At 41.8% G+C, this 15,352-nt stretch overlaps 1 protein-coding gene across 5 annotated transcripts in view; it reads left to right on the plus strand.

Annotated features, from left to right (window-relative positions):
* The window catches only part of bcar1 (BCAR1 scaffold protein, Cas family member), a 96,507-nt gene that overhangs the window by 70,866 nt on the left and 10,289 nt on the right, over window positions 1-15,352 (plus strand). For all 5 annotated transcript variants that reach the window (XM_046394499.1, XM_046394495.1, XM_046394498.1 and 2 more), the window contains 2 exons: window positions 11,113-11,262; window positions 13,452-13,547. In XM_046394499.1, the coding sequence (XP_046250455.1) occupies window positions 11,113-11,262; window positions 13,452-13,547 (246 nt within the window). The remainder of the gene's footprint in view (window positions 1-11,112; window positions 11,263-13,451; window positions 13,548-15,352) is intronic.

Consider the following 15,352-nt stretch of genomic DNA (forward strand, 5'->3'; position numbering starts at 1 on the left):
GCGTCTGAGCGACAAGCTTGTCAGTACAGTCATATTTCTCCAACACTCCCAGGACGTACTCGACAATGGCAGGAGCGCGTCTGTCCTCACTCACGTCATCAAAGCCCAAAAAAGCCTCCTTCACCTCACAGCCTTCTTCAGATGTAGCCACATAGCGTAATATGACGGAAATCTGAGCGTGGTTTGTGACATCTGTGGTCTCGTCTACTTCCACAGCAACAAATGGGGCTGCACCGATCTCCTTTTTAATGTCATTCCTTATGACATCACCAACTGCTTCTATTAAATCGTTCTGTATTCTGTTTGACAAGCCAGAAAATACAGTAGATGTCTCCAGATGTCGAGCAAGCCTGTCATCTTTCTCAGCAAAAGCATGCAATAGCTCGACATAGTTCCCACGATTAGCTGAGGCTGCACTTTCATCGTTTCCACGAAATGCTAACTGTTGTTTAGCGAGGAAGCAGGTGGCATTTATGAGATCTTTTAAAATATCCCTGTTCTCCCTCACCTTAGCATTGTGGATGCTGATGTTGAGTCGTCGCTGTTCATTCAAAGCCAAGTCGATCCTGGACATCCCAAATGTTTTAAGCGCGATCTGACTCTGGATGTGCGTAGTGGACCGCTCATGTTTAATCAGGCTTCTTTGCAAGTTCTTCAGGTCGCTGTATCCGATCTCAGTCCAGACGTTGTTAGAGGTGGAAAACAGAAGACAGGAAAAGCAGAAAAGGCGGTTTCTTGCTGGACATCCACAAAGCCAGTCTTTTCGTCTGTACCACTCTGTCTGAAATGACCGATTCTTCTGTCCTGTTGTTTGTAGCATCTGTAAATCCGGCGTTGGTCTTCCTTTCAAAATAATCTCCTGCTTTGACTGAAAGTCCAATTTGGAAAAATTCCTGAGTTGAGAGACGTAATCCTCCATGTTGAAAATGACTGGAAGGCAGTAATTGATTTGCCGCTTGATATCACTTATTCTATTATTTTTTAGCTGACGCGTCATAATCTCGGGGATCACCGGCGCCCCCTAACATGAGGCAGGAGAACTGCGTGCCTCACTCAGTGCCTTTTCACCGGCGTTTTACGATCGCTCAGTACAAGAAAAGCGTCACTCACACAGTTGTTTATAAAAACAAACACGGTACATCATATACATCTGCTAAATTATGTAAACTCAGCTCATATAGTACAGGTGATCGAACATTTTTATATCGACATACAGAGAGACAGCAGTACCGTCTGATTGCATAGGCATTGCGCAATCCAAGGTGAGGCTCAACTTGCTGCTGCCTCACCGCACGTCACTTCTTTGTATCTGAACGGCAAATGTGGAAATTCAACGATTTTGAAAAAAACACCCAAAAATGGTAAATTTAAATGGAAAATGACTGCAAAACACAAATTACTGATTAAATATAATCATTTAATTTTTTTTCGTTTTTTCTTCCCATAATGACAGGTGAGGCACAGCCTCACCTGCCTCCCCTGACTGCACGTCACTGCTGGATAGGACCAGACTTTCTGGTTATGGCCTCGGATAGAAGTGAACCTCTGATAAGCAAGTAGAAAGCTCTCTATCGATAGTGTGTTTGCCAGTTCGACATGGATGGCTCGGCTTGTCTACTACTTGACTCTTTCCTCCCACTTTGATTTGAGTAGACCCAGGACTTCATGAAGAATCCTCCGGCTTTAAGGATCTGCTCAAGGTTGGAGGTGAGGAGTTTCAGGTGGTCGAAGTTGTTGTGTGAGGTCAGGATGTCAAGATGTTGTATTTCTCTGGGTCTTGTGAGGTCTTTGAGGGGAACATCCAGGAAAAACTTCTGTAACTTAGTGGCTGGAACATATCTGCGATCTTTTGCTATTTCATCAAGTCCATAGCAGATCAGTTGATGCAACTTGAGAGTCCCTCTTGGAGTGTTGACATGTATCTTGAGGAGGTAGCTTTTAGTTGCTACAGACACCTTTATCCCTCCAACGCCGTGAACCACCAGCGTCACGTCTTTACTTCTAAGGTTCAGTTTGCTTGCAGCTCTATGTGTGATGTAGTTTGTGTCTGATGCCAGATCAGTGAGGGTCCCGATCCTTTGTCCATCATTGGCTGTGAGGTCAAGGAGCATCAAGATGACTGCATACTTGTTTAAGCCATTCTCCTTGAGAAGGTCTCTTCCAGCTGCGGTGGAGATGTATGCCCTGGACAAGATGTTGCAGAAGGCGTTTCGACACTGCTGTGCCAGCTCAGGTGGAAGTTTGGAGAGCAACTCTTCTTGGGCTTCAGTGTATCTTTTTCCCTCAGCTTTCACTGAACTAGATTCGGGTGTTGTTTGGGACTGGGGTCTGGCAGCTAGACAGAGAAGATAGTGGTGTTGGTCACTGCATTCTGGATTCCTACACAGGTAAGAGGTCTTTCTGCAGTAGCCGGACTTTGAGGCACCTCTTGCAGGCACCGAGTTGTTGAGCTGCGGTCCTCTTCTCCGATGGCTTTAGGTTGGTCCAAAACCTTCTGCAGAAATACAGTCTCTTAATCAAACCTTTTACCTTGTGCATTAGTTTGATTTATTTTATACAGATTTGTATTCATGCATTTATCACGATTTTAACTAAATCTGTGAAACTCAACCAGCTTTCATGAAACTGAATTACACGAAACAAGTATTTTAGTTGATTTTAATATAGGTTTTAACCTTACTACTTTTAAACAGAACTACTTAAATATTTTAATGTGCATTTTACTAAAGCAAAATTCGCTGTATTTTAACGAAAAATATTTATACAATTTATCTACTTAACCCAAATGACTCCAACACGAACTTTTTAGCAAACTAATTTCAAAAAGAGCAAGGTAAGTAACCCGAAGAAATGAAACATAAGCGCAATTTACGCTTTCAATAACAGTCAGTACTACCAGCGTTCACACTTTCGGCATGGAGTCCAATGACGAGCACACTTACCGGTAGCCCCTCTTTGATCAAATCCTTTTCCCATGCGCTCAGATCTGTTAGTGTGTCAGTGTGAGGAAATTCTTTTGCGTCTGCTTCTGCCGTCTCAGCTCTTTTTTATTTCCTCTCCAGAGTGGCCGGTGCGGAACTTTTATTGATGGATGTTGACTTCCTCAGATTCCTGTGGTGGCCAGACGGCGACACCAACCGTTAGCAGAGTGCCAGATGATGGTGCATCTCTTTAGAGCAGTCTCATCCCCGACCTGTGCCAGTTTCGCACTGAAGCAGACAGCCGATGATAATGAAGGAAAGTGTAGCACTGAAGTTCTCAACACCTTTCGACACAACTTTTATGTAAACGACTGTCTGAAATCTGTCCCAAATGAGAGCCAAGCAAAGAGCTCAGATCAGTATGCGCCACAGGTGGATTTAAGCTCACTAAATGGACCAGTAACAGTCGTGCAGACCTTGCCTCAGTTCCAACTAAAGAGAGAGCAAAAGAGGTCAAAGATCTAGACCTCGACAAAGATAAACTACCCATAAAAAGAGCTTTTGGCAATGGGACATTGAGTCAGACATGTTCTTCTTCTTGATCACCCCAAAACAACCATCAGTCACCCGCAAAAATATTTTGTCTGTGTTAAACTCAGTATACGATCCTCTTGGGATCCTAGCACCAGTCATGCTGACCAGGAAAGGAATACTGCAGGACCTGTGCAAGCTAAATTGTGGATGGGAAGAATCAATACTAACCGCTTACACAGATAAACGGAAGGAGTGGGCAGAAGAAAAGATCTTAACCTGATCTCCAGCCTAAGAATCAGGAGATGCCTTAGGCCACCAGATTTTAAAGCTACTGGAGCACAGATGCACCACTTCTGCAATGCAAGTGAGCGAAGTTATGGGACAGTCAGGTATCTGAAACTGACTAGTGATGTTGGACTACCTCACACTGTGTTTTTGATTGGGAAGGCAAGAGTTGCACCTTTAAAGACGGTGACAAAGGTGGTGAAATTGCCAGCGCAGTCCTTGCTGCTAGGATGGACAGGATGCTGAGGAGAGAGCTCGAGTTAACCCGCGGAGACTCTCTTCTTTTTTTGGACTGACAGCACTGCAGTCTTAAAATGCATTCAAAAGTGATTTCCAATCTACATAACTAACAGAGTATCCACTATTCGGGATCTGACATACAAATCCCAATGGCGCCACATAAAGACTGGACAGTTGAACTTAAAAAAGAAAATTAGTGACTCGGACCCACAGTTGCCTGTGGAGGATCTAGCCAAGGCTGAGCAATCACTCGTGTCTTATGTCCAACAACAATCCTTCCAAGATGAGGTAACTTCTCTACAAAATGACTTTCCTTTAAAGAGAAACAGTAGGATCTATAAACTAGATCCCATCCTCCAGAATGGAATCCTGAGAGTTGGAGGCAGACTAAGTAAGCTGGTAATGCCAGAGGAAACCAAACATCCTGCCATTCTGCCCAAGGCAACCACCTGTCAAAGATACTCCTACACCATATCCACGCCTTGGTGGGTCATTGTAGAAGAAATCCAATGATCGCAAAACTCAGAACAAAATACTGGATCATTAGAGCAAACTCTGCTGTGAGAAAGATAACACAGAACTGTGTACTCTGCAGGAGATGGCATGGCACAGTAATGTTCACAAAAAATGTCCGACCTACCTCTACACAGGATAACGCCTGACGTGCCACCCTTTACTCATATACTCATACTGGACTGGACTACTTTGGTCCCATAGAAGTCAAGCATGGCACAGTAGAGAGTTATGGAGCCTTGTTTACATGGCTCGCAAGCAGAGCTGTACACCTAGAGATGGTGTACTCAATGGATACAGACTCCTGCATTTCTGCACTCCAACGATTTATCTGCAGACAAGGCCAAGTGAAGGAGATTGTTTCTGACAATGATACTAATTTCGTTGAAACAGAACGGGAGCTTCGAGAAGCACTTACTCACCTTAACCTCAGTAAAATTCAGCATTTGATTCGTGCTGAATGTATCAAATGAACATTCAATCCTCCCTACGGTCCTCATCATGGAGGTGTATGGGAAAAGATTCTCTACAGCTTTATGTAAGGTAGAGGCGATCATGAATGACCGGCCCATCTTATCTCAGGATGTGAAAGATCCAGAACCCTTCACACCCAACCATCTGCTTCAAATGAAGCAAATGCCTACTCCACCTGGACTCTTGGTGATACCTATTTCAGAAGAAGATGGAAACAGACCCAATACATAGCTTATCTCTTTTGGAAATGCTGGACACGAGAGTACGTCCCATTGCTACAAGAGAGACAGAAATGGAATAAGGTTTAAAAGAATCTAAAACATGGAGACATAGTGCTGATCATTGATGAAAGCTCACCAAGCAACTCCTGGCCCATGGGCAAAATTACAGAAATCTTCCCTGACAAAAGAGGACATATACATCAGGTCAAGATCAGGACACAAAATGGCACCTTGGAAAGGCCCATCACAAAGCTGTGCCTTCTACAAGACATGACTGATGAGACAGGTCTGACCTATGCCCTTTTTTTTATTTCTTGACGCCTGAAAGGACTTTAGTTTAACCTTTTTTCTCTCCTTTTCTTGTTTTCTCAAACGAGGATCTGCTTTGAACTTTTCTTGAACTTTTATGAACTTGTTTCACAAAGTGGACTATTGGAATTAACTAGATTATTTTTGACTTATTTTTGAAATTCTATGGACAATCTTGAATATTGTTATAAAGGACTGTAAGGACTATAAAGGAGTGTGTGCTTCACTGTATGAATGTATCAATTGCCCTATACCGGTCAATTAGGGACCACCTGAAGCCATTGATTTGTTTTATCCAAACCATATCATATTTATTATAATAATGTGAGTAATTTATAATCATGCTGCCACTTACATATCAAATCATGATGATATACTCTTGATTATGCTGACGTGATATGACTGAAATAAAATGATGATGTCAGAGGAGCGTAACCTCTATAGAAATCAACTGAGGACAGGTGGTGTTGTGTTTGGCTAGAGAGCGAAAGGGCAAACAATTTTCAACTGCACTTCAAAATGAAGCAAGTTTTCTGTTTAATATGATTTTTTATTTGTTTTGCTGTTGATTATTTTGCTGTACTGAGAAGAAATAAAAGATCATATTGCGACATTACAAAAAGAGTGAATGTATGTTGATTGACTGACTGCTCCTACAGTCATAGTCAAAGCAAATTCCACAATATGCCACATATCCACAATATACCTAATGTGTTTTGTAACTGTAACAAATGCATGATATGATAACACCCTAACAAATAAATACTTTTTTAACAAAGTCCTCCTGAGGTAAAGATGACCATCTGGATTTTGCCAAAGTTGCCAGACAGCCAGTCTAAGCACACACACCAGCCATGCCATTTGGTTTTGGAATTCAGTTCAATTGAGGATAGAGTGTGTTTGTGCTGTCTTGGAGACGCAATTTGTTAAGGCCTCTGCACTGCTTCTTCGTTCCTTTTTGAGTGTTTGTGTTGCTATGTGCTCCACATAGCTGGTATGATATTCACAGGCTGTGAATCCAGCTCTCACTCATTCATTCTTTTCCCATTAAGCTGCTGTCCTTGTTTTACTTCTTTGTCTTGCTGGTTTGTGAGAAACATCTCTTTCCAGAAACACGTCCAGTTTATTCAGAATAGTCTACCTCGCTGCTTTTTTGGAGCTACTTTGCACAAACAATCATAGCTGTAATGTATATAAACTGTCCCACATACATACTTACAGAAACCTCATTTATAACAGTGGCACTGGCACAAAGAGGACCTTCAGATGGGCATTTGCAACTTTCTAATCATAAATTAGGATTTATGAAAACAAAAAACAAGAGAAGGAAATGGTTGTAAATTTACAGGAACGCTGACCATTTGTGGTTGAATTAGGGCATATAGAGGGTGCATTATAAGGCTAATCCACATGTAATGACCATAGGTGAGGGTTGGAACATAGATTGACGGGTAAATTGAGAGCGAGACCCCGAGATACTTAAACTCCTCCACTTGGGGCAGCAACTCTCCTCCAACCCAGAGTGGGCAATCTTTTCTGGTTGAGAAACATGGCCTCAGATTTAAAATCTGTAAACCGCCCCAGTACGAACTGGATACCACTGCCAATAGGACCACATCATCCTCAAAAAGAAGAGATGGAATCCTAAGGCCACTGAAGCTGACACCCTCTGCCACTCCCATGACCCCTCTAGTACCCTTGCAAGGCCGTAGAACTGATCCAGTATCCCACAACCGCCAAGACAACCGCATTGTTCCTCTAAGTTTTGACTAACGGACGGACTCTCCTTTCTAGCACCCTGGCATAGACTTTCCAGGTGTTGCCAATGCAATCCAGAGATCTCATCCAACCCTGTGGGCACTGCCGCTGCAGAGCTGTTTAACTGCCTCAGCGACTTCCACCCAAGTGATACCTTTCCCCGAGTCCCCCGGCTCTGTTTCCTCCAAGGAATGTGTGGGTCTAACTAAGGAGATCCTCGAAGTCTTCCTTCCACTGCCCAACTATCTACCTCAGTTTACTTCCATGACTGCCCAAGCCATGCATCGTCTGGCCTGCTGGTAGCTGTCAGCTGCCTACATGCCAGCCATGCCCTGTAGGACTCCTTCTTCTGCTTGAGGATTGCTGCCACTATTAGCACCCGAGACCTTCTGACCGCAGCTGCGAACAGCCGCCTCTGCAAAGACAATGCGGAACATGGCCCACTTGGACTCCACGTCCCCCACCACCCCCGGGATGCAGTCAAAGCAGTCAAAGAACATTCGGCCGCAGATCCGCTGATACGACTACAAAGTTGATCATCGATCTTGTGGACACCCTTGTGTTCGAACATGTTGTTAGTTATGGACAAACTGTGACTAGCACAGAAGTCCAATAACTGAACTGTTACGACTGGAACTCCAAAAGCACGACTCAATAGCACGACTCGAAAAACAGTTTGGGTTTCAAACAAACACGGTTTACTGCAAAAAGGGGTTCAGTAAACGATAGTAAGTTCTCATGGCAAACAAATCCAAAGGGGGAGGCAGAGGCAGAAGAAACAAACAGGCAAATAGTCCTTTAACCCCTTCCCCGGTAACCGGGCTGGGTACACTTACACCTTGATTTTACCTTTCATTAAGGTCTCCGGTCTCTCTATTCTGCCATTGTGTGGCAAAGAAGAATATACAATATTACAAGGCCGATGCGTTAAAGGCCGAAGGACAGTGAGGAGGCCGAGGCAAATCAGTACAGACTCTCAAATGGTTGGTTTTATCATTGTCGCTGTCCGTCTCACACACAACAAACCTCTGACAGTGGGGAAGCTTAACAGATATCTGGTTTCCATCCCCTCCATAGCACTGAAACAGCACTTCTCCAGGGCTCTGTCCTGCCCCTCAGGGGCTGTCCTGCCCTTGCTGTTCATAATTTACCTTCTCCCCCTCCGTTACATTTTCCACAAACATCAAATCCACTTTCACTACTACATGGATGACACCCAACTCTACCTTTCAACCACACCCAACTCCACACTCCCACCTTCCTCCCTCCCTTACCAATTGCCTCCTGGTTCACTTCCTCAGATTAAACAGCAATAAAACAGAACTTCTCCTGACAGGCACAAAATCCACATTAAACAAAGTCCCTAACTTCTCTATTCCCATCAATAACTTCTCGGTCTCCCCCTCCCCTCAGGTAATGAGTCTGGGGATCATCCTCGACAGCACTCTCCTTCATCTCCCACATCAATAGTGTCACCCGGTCCTCCTCCTTCCATTGCAAATTCCGGCTACATCAACCATCTCCATCCTTCCCTCACTCTTCACTCCACTGCCATTCTTGTTCACATACTACTCACCTCCCATTTAGACTATTGCAACTCCCTTCTGTTTGGCCTCCCACAAAAAAATCCTCATAAACTACAACTGGTCCAAAATTCAGCCACCCGTATCATCATACGTACTTCCTCCACCCATGACATCACACCCATTTTACAACAGCTCCACCAGCTCCCCATCATACACTGCATCAACTATAAAATACTTCTCCTCACCTTTAAAGCCATCCACAACCTCACCCCTCCATATCTCTCTGACCTCCTCCATATTTCCTCACCCTACCACACCCTCAGATTCTCCCTCTCTCTCCATTTCACTGCACCCCCCCCCCCCCCCCCCCCCCCCCCCCGCCCATCTTGCTGCCAGCTGCAAACAGCTCTGGAACTCCACCTGACCTCCGGAACACTGACTCACTCCCACATTTCAAATCCAAACTCAAAACCCATCTGTTTAGACTAGCCTACTCCCTCTGACCACAACTGCATTGTCTCTTATTGTTGCTAATATTGTGTCTGTTTTTATGATTAATGATGTAAGGTGAACTTGAGTGTCTACAAATAACATGTAAATAACATGCATTATCATTATTATTATTATTATCATAATCAGAGAGCTTACATTCATCACAGGTGGAGCTGAGCATGACTCCACAATAATTTGACAAACAGATATGGGATACTAGGTCTAAAACTGATGTAGAGTGTTTGGAATCAATTTAGACATCAATTACATTTGCAAGAAAATAGTATATTACAGTATTTTATAATCCATAATTCTATGATATTTTTGGGGCTCATTTGATGAAATTTATTCAAGATTTTGTACCTTGCAAAATTTTTCTTTTCAGGAAAGTTATCTTGCTTATATATTAGCTTATATGTTGACTTAAAAAAAGAGCATCTCTGTAAAAGAGAAAATAACACAAGTTTATGCAAACATGCTATTGAAGTTTGAGGAGCAGATAGCTTTAAATCAGTCACTCCATGTAACATTACACATTTGGCATTTTTTGATGCAGGCTGTTGAATTGTTTCTGCAGTGACTCCCTTTTTGCTACTATTGCACTTTGCATTTACTGTCCTTCTACATCATTGTGAAAATTGTGCATCAATAGTTAACCCACAAAGAAAAAAACAGCTTAGTCTCAATAGCATTTACAATCCAAAAATCCTACAACTATTACTAATGAATCAAAATAAGTGTCTTAATTCAAGTTAATGTTCACTACTACTAAACTACTGAGGGCTTATAACGCAAAGAATATAGATTTTAAATGCAATGTTGGTGATGAGCCACTAGCTATTAAGATACAGTTTTGCCTGGTTACACCATCTTGTGGTGGTAATAACAATGCACTACATAGACAAAAATATTGCATACTAAACACATCCACAGCTTTGCAGCTGTCACAGCCACTCTTCTGGGAAGGTTTTCCACAAGATTGCAGAGTGTTTCTGTGGGATTCTTTTGCTGATACATGCAGCAGAGCATTTGTAAGGTCAGGCACTGTTGGCTCGCTATTCCTGTTCATCCTATAGGTGTTGGATGGAATTGAGGCCAGGGCTCTGTGTGGGCCACAACGTTATCACAAAGTTGGAAGCATAGCATTGTCCAAAATGTCTTCACATGCTGAAGCATTACAATTTCCCTTCACTGGATGTAAGGGGCCAAGTCTAACTCCTGAAAAACAGCCCCATAGCACACCTGTATTCAACAATTAAGAGGTGTATCCAAATACTTTTGTATATGTGGCATGACAGACATATTATGGAGTCAACAGGACAGAGAGAGAAGATGGAATGATGAAAAAGGGTACTAAGAGAGCTAGCTGTGCTACTTTTGTTCTGTGTGTGTGTGTGCATGCTTGTTCGTCTGTGTTTGTGTTTGTGTGTTGTATGCCACATCAGTTTTTCCAGTGGCTGGTTAACCCTACAATACAACCGTATAATACCGAACAGGCACCCAATAGGGCAGCCTGGTTCCCACGACAACTACGACAAGAGCTGTTATACATGCAGTTCCTGCTCATTCAGTGTGAAGAAGTAAGAAGTGCTTAGTCAAAGGTCGCTTTTTTCTTTTTATAGAAGGTGATTTAAAATTTAAGATTAACAGTTTAATCTTAGTTGTGATGTTTTTCTGTTAATAAATGTTTGCTTTTCTGTCTGCAAATACGATTAGTAAGTTTTTAACAAAAAAATCTGTATATATAGATTTATATATAAATATAGATGTTTTTAGTATGACAATTTATGAGTGTGTTATCCTTGACTCTCACCTGCCTCTGTATGTTACTGTGCACAGGTGGTTGTTCCTACTCGAGTTGGACAGGTGTATGTGTATGACACAGTGAAACCAGAGCAGGACGAGTATGACATCCCACCCAGACATCAGCCTCCAACCCAACAGGACATATACGATGTGCCGCCTACTCGTCAGCAGCACAATACACAGGTCTGACTGCTGGGTGTCTGATTAATCACATATTTATCAGTACTACATGAAGACCCACCAAATTCTGATGAGACTGATTGATTGGTTTGCATAGCTTTGGGTATGCTGCTTTTACAAAAGTGTATCCATATGCAAATGTGTTCATAAAAAATAATCAACATTCCCATTTAAATTCTTTAAATACTGTGCACAGATACATTGTACAAAACATTAGATAAAATGCTAGTAATACAGGGAAGCAGTCAGCATCATTATTTTGATTTGTTGTGATTGTGGTGGTTTAATATTTTCAATTCCACATAAATACTATATACTTATAAGTATACTATATACTATACTATAAGTACTCTACATCACGTCAAATGAATATGTCTAAGTTAAGCATTTTTTAATATGTGTTTGGATGTGTTTCTTGATTCTTTGTATATACTATTTTGATTAGAATATCTTTAAAGCATTATTTTATGATACCATATAATTACAAATTATCATTATCTACAGTTCCAATATTTCTGACTGAATTCAGACATGAACATTTCCTCACCAAGCTCACTGTCTCATGGGCTGGTGCTCACATGACCAAAACCACACTGAATCAAATTCCTGTATGCTCTTTGTCCCCTCTTCATCTCGTTTTTTCGTTTCTTTTTTCTGATGCTTCTTCACCTCACCTTTTTTTGACTTGTCACACACTGATCCTAGTTATTACTGAAAAATAATAGTAAAATAATAAATATATAAATAAAATGGTGGAAATAACAAATGTAAAGTATAAGATTAAAAAGTATATTAAAAAAAAGTGAGAAGTGCGGTAAGATGCAAGTGAAAACAGTCTACAGAATAATAAATCAGAACCAGTAAAGTAAAGTAAAGTAACAGCATTTATACGAAATAACAAAGTAACAGAGATAAAGAGACAGGCAGTATTGCACATGATATTGCAAACTGACAGTGCACATGATATTGGGAAATCGCATTGCATATGATAGTAAGAATTGAGGGGTAACACGATGGTGCAGTGGTCAGCACTGTCGCCTGAAAGTCAGGTGGGTTTGCATGTTCTCCCCATGCCTGCGTGGGTCCTCTCTGGGCACTCCAGAACCAGCTTTCCTGATAAACTTGAGTCAATTGGCATCGGCTGTCATCACCCTGCCACCCCAGCACATTACAGCGTAGAAGATGACGCTGGCTACCACTGAGTGATAAAACATAATTTTCTTTCAAACATTGAAAAACCTCAGTCTCCTGAGAAAGTACAGTTTGGACCAGTCCAGCTTGGTGTCTATGTGGACGCCCAGGTACTTGTAGCTGTTGTAACTGTCCACAATAATCACTCCAGTACCCAATTTTCCAATTTTTGGGGAGGTTAAGTGCCTTGCATCAGCTGGCTAATGGGGGGGGATTGATTAATCACTCCACCACACCCAAATTTTTTCCTGCCAGTCCGGGGGGAATCAATTGGCGAAGCTGTGACCCTCCAACCCCCATTATGTGCTGAAAGCCCACACCCAGCTGAGAAGCCTCATTCAGGTCTCCATCCATCACCTGATCAGTCTTTTTTCCATGGCCAGTGATGGTGCTCATGTCACTCCACATGTCTCTCATGTTGTTCTGAGCAAGTTTACTCTCCAGCTTCCTCCTGTAACTTTCCTTGCCCTCATGGATTTTTTTCCCTCAATTCTGTCTATATCCTCTTCATTTTCTTCTCGTCACCGCTCCTGAAGGCAGCCTTATTCTGTTCAGTGATGCCTTTTACATTTTTATGTTGTCATTTCATTGTGTTTTAACTTGTTTATGTGTCCAGCTGAAGTTGATTGTGTGTAGACTTCTGTCTGTATTACAGATTGGCCCAAGGGTGTAATAAAGACACCCTTGATCCCTGATCCTTGATAATACAGACTATCTGCAATGTGTTAAAAATTCTTAAATTTAATTAACAAAAGTCTTAAATATGTCATAAGAACATTTCCAATGTAGGTGATTCAAATCCTGCAGAAAAACAGATTTACTTCATAATGACCACTGCTTAAACATGAGTCCTATGTGAGGTATAGGCCTTCCCTATATATGCTGTATTTTCTACATTACAATATTTCATTGCACTGATAGATGCATTTTAATGTGTGTTTCCAGTGTGACGTGTATAACAACATGTTTTTTTTTACGTTTTTCTTTTTCTCTGTATTCAGGTCTATGACACCCCTCCTATGGTGGTAAAGGGGCCCTCTAGTGGTCAAGATATATATGATACCCCAGCAAATACAGATAAGAATACACAGCAGATGGTAAGGATATGTGTATGTGTAGTAAATCTTACCACCTTAAATTAATTTTGTTTGTTTTATTTTGAACACATTGTTTAGAACATAATGGACAGCTATAACAGAGTGGTTTGTCCACCATCAGTCAGAAGGTTGGTGGTTTAATACCTGCCCCCTGTGGTCTACATGTTGAATTGTCCTTGGGCAAGAGACTGAACCTCTAATTGCTCCCAATGACTGCACAACTGGTGTATGAGTGTTTGAGTGTGTGGTTATTAGGTGGCACTTTGGAATAGTATTCTCCACCATCAGTGTGTGAATGTTTGTGTGAATGGGCAAATGCTGGCTCGTATTGTAAAGTGCTTTGAGTGGTCAGTCAGGCTAGAAGAGCACTATATAAGTACAGTCCATTTACTATATATCTGTAAAACGAAAACTTTACTTTACTGTGACTTTCAGGGACAGCGTGAAATAGTCCTTGTGTTAAGTTTAACTTGAGGCAAGAGTGGACCCACAAGGTCACACACACAGAGACACAAGGTTTATGATCTTTTAATTAATTATTATTTTTTTTTTTTTTTTCATTTAAGTTACTTTATTAATCCCAAGCTGGGAAATTACTTCTTTGCATTTAACCCATCACTGATTGAAACACACACTGATTGAAACACACACACACACATGCAACATGCAACATGCAGTGAAACACACAGGAGCAGTGGGCTGCATCAAGCGCCCGGGGGGCATATATTGGGGGTTAAGTGCCTTGCTCAAGGGCACATCAGCCAGCTAATGGGGGGTGGGGACATTATCACTCCACCACACTCAAATTTTTCCTGCCCGTCCGGTGGGGGAATTGAACCAGCGACCTTCCAATCACAAGCCGCTTCTCCAGAGGTTGCAATAAAATTAATTAGAATAATAATTAATTAATTATTTACACATACTTTATGTAATATACTACATGCTATTCAATTCAGTTAAATTCAATTCAGTTTTATTTAAAGTGGCAATTCATAAGAGAGTTATCTCAAGATACTTGTGTCAAGTCAAGTCAAGTCAACTTTATTTGTATAGCCCATTTTTACAAGCAGTTTGTCTCAAAGGGCTTAACATAACATCAGCAACATCCTCTGCCCTTCGACCCTCACATCGACTAAGGAAAAACTCCCAGAAAAACCTTTAACAGGAAAAAATGGAAGAAACCTCAGGGTGAGCAACAGAGGAGGGATCCCTCACCCAGGACGGGCAGACGTGCAATGGATGTTGTACAGGCAGGAAAGCAATTAACAACATGAGAAATGACATTACTAAAAAGATAAGCAAAACAAAATCTCAACTGTTTAGTTTCACTTTTGCTACCACCTCAATATGATTTTAACATTTCACAAGTTATAAGAAAATTATAGTAATGAAAATTATAATGAACTGCTGTAACATTCATGTATTCTTTTTTTTTATGTGATGTTGAGAATCACTATCATATCAGTTCGATTTCGGCCCGTAGGGAGAACCACCCCGCCCATAGTCGGTACATAGAGGAATGACAGGCAGATGTCAACAATACACATTGGGTTGGTCATAGAGCCGGCTACAGTTCAACTTGAAGATCTGGATGGAGAGATACCTGCAGAAAGATACAGAGAGAGAGAGAGAGAGAGAGAGAGGGAGGGAGGGAGAGACACAAGACTACGAGGAGCACTGGACACACAGTTAGTGACATAAAATAATGAACTGCATGTTAATCTGACGAGGGGAGAGGATAGAAGAGGAGAAGGAGGAGGGGAAACTGCTTGGTGGATCATGTTTGTGTCCCCCGGCAGCGTAGG

The sequence above is a fragment of the Scatophagus argus genome, chromosome 7 (assembly GCF_020382885.2).
Source record: "Scatophagus argus isolate fScaArg1 chromosome 7, fScaArg1.pri, whole genome shotgun sequence".
In the NCBI taxonomy this organism is placed as follows: domain Eukaryota; kingdom Metazoa; phylum Chordata; class Actinopteri; family Scatophagidae; genus Scatophagus; species Scatophagus argus.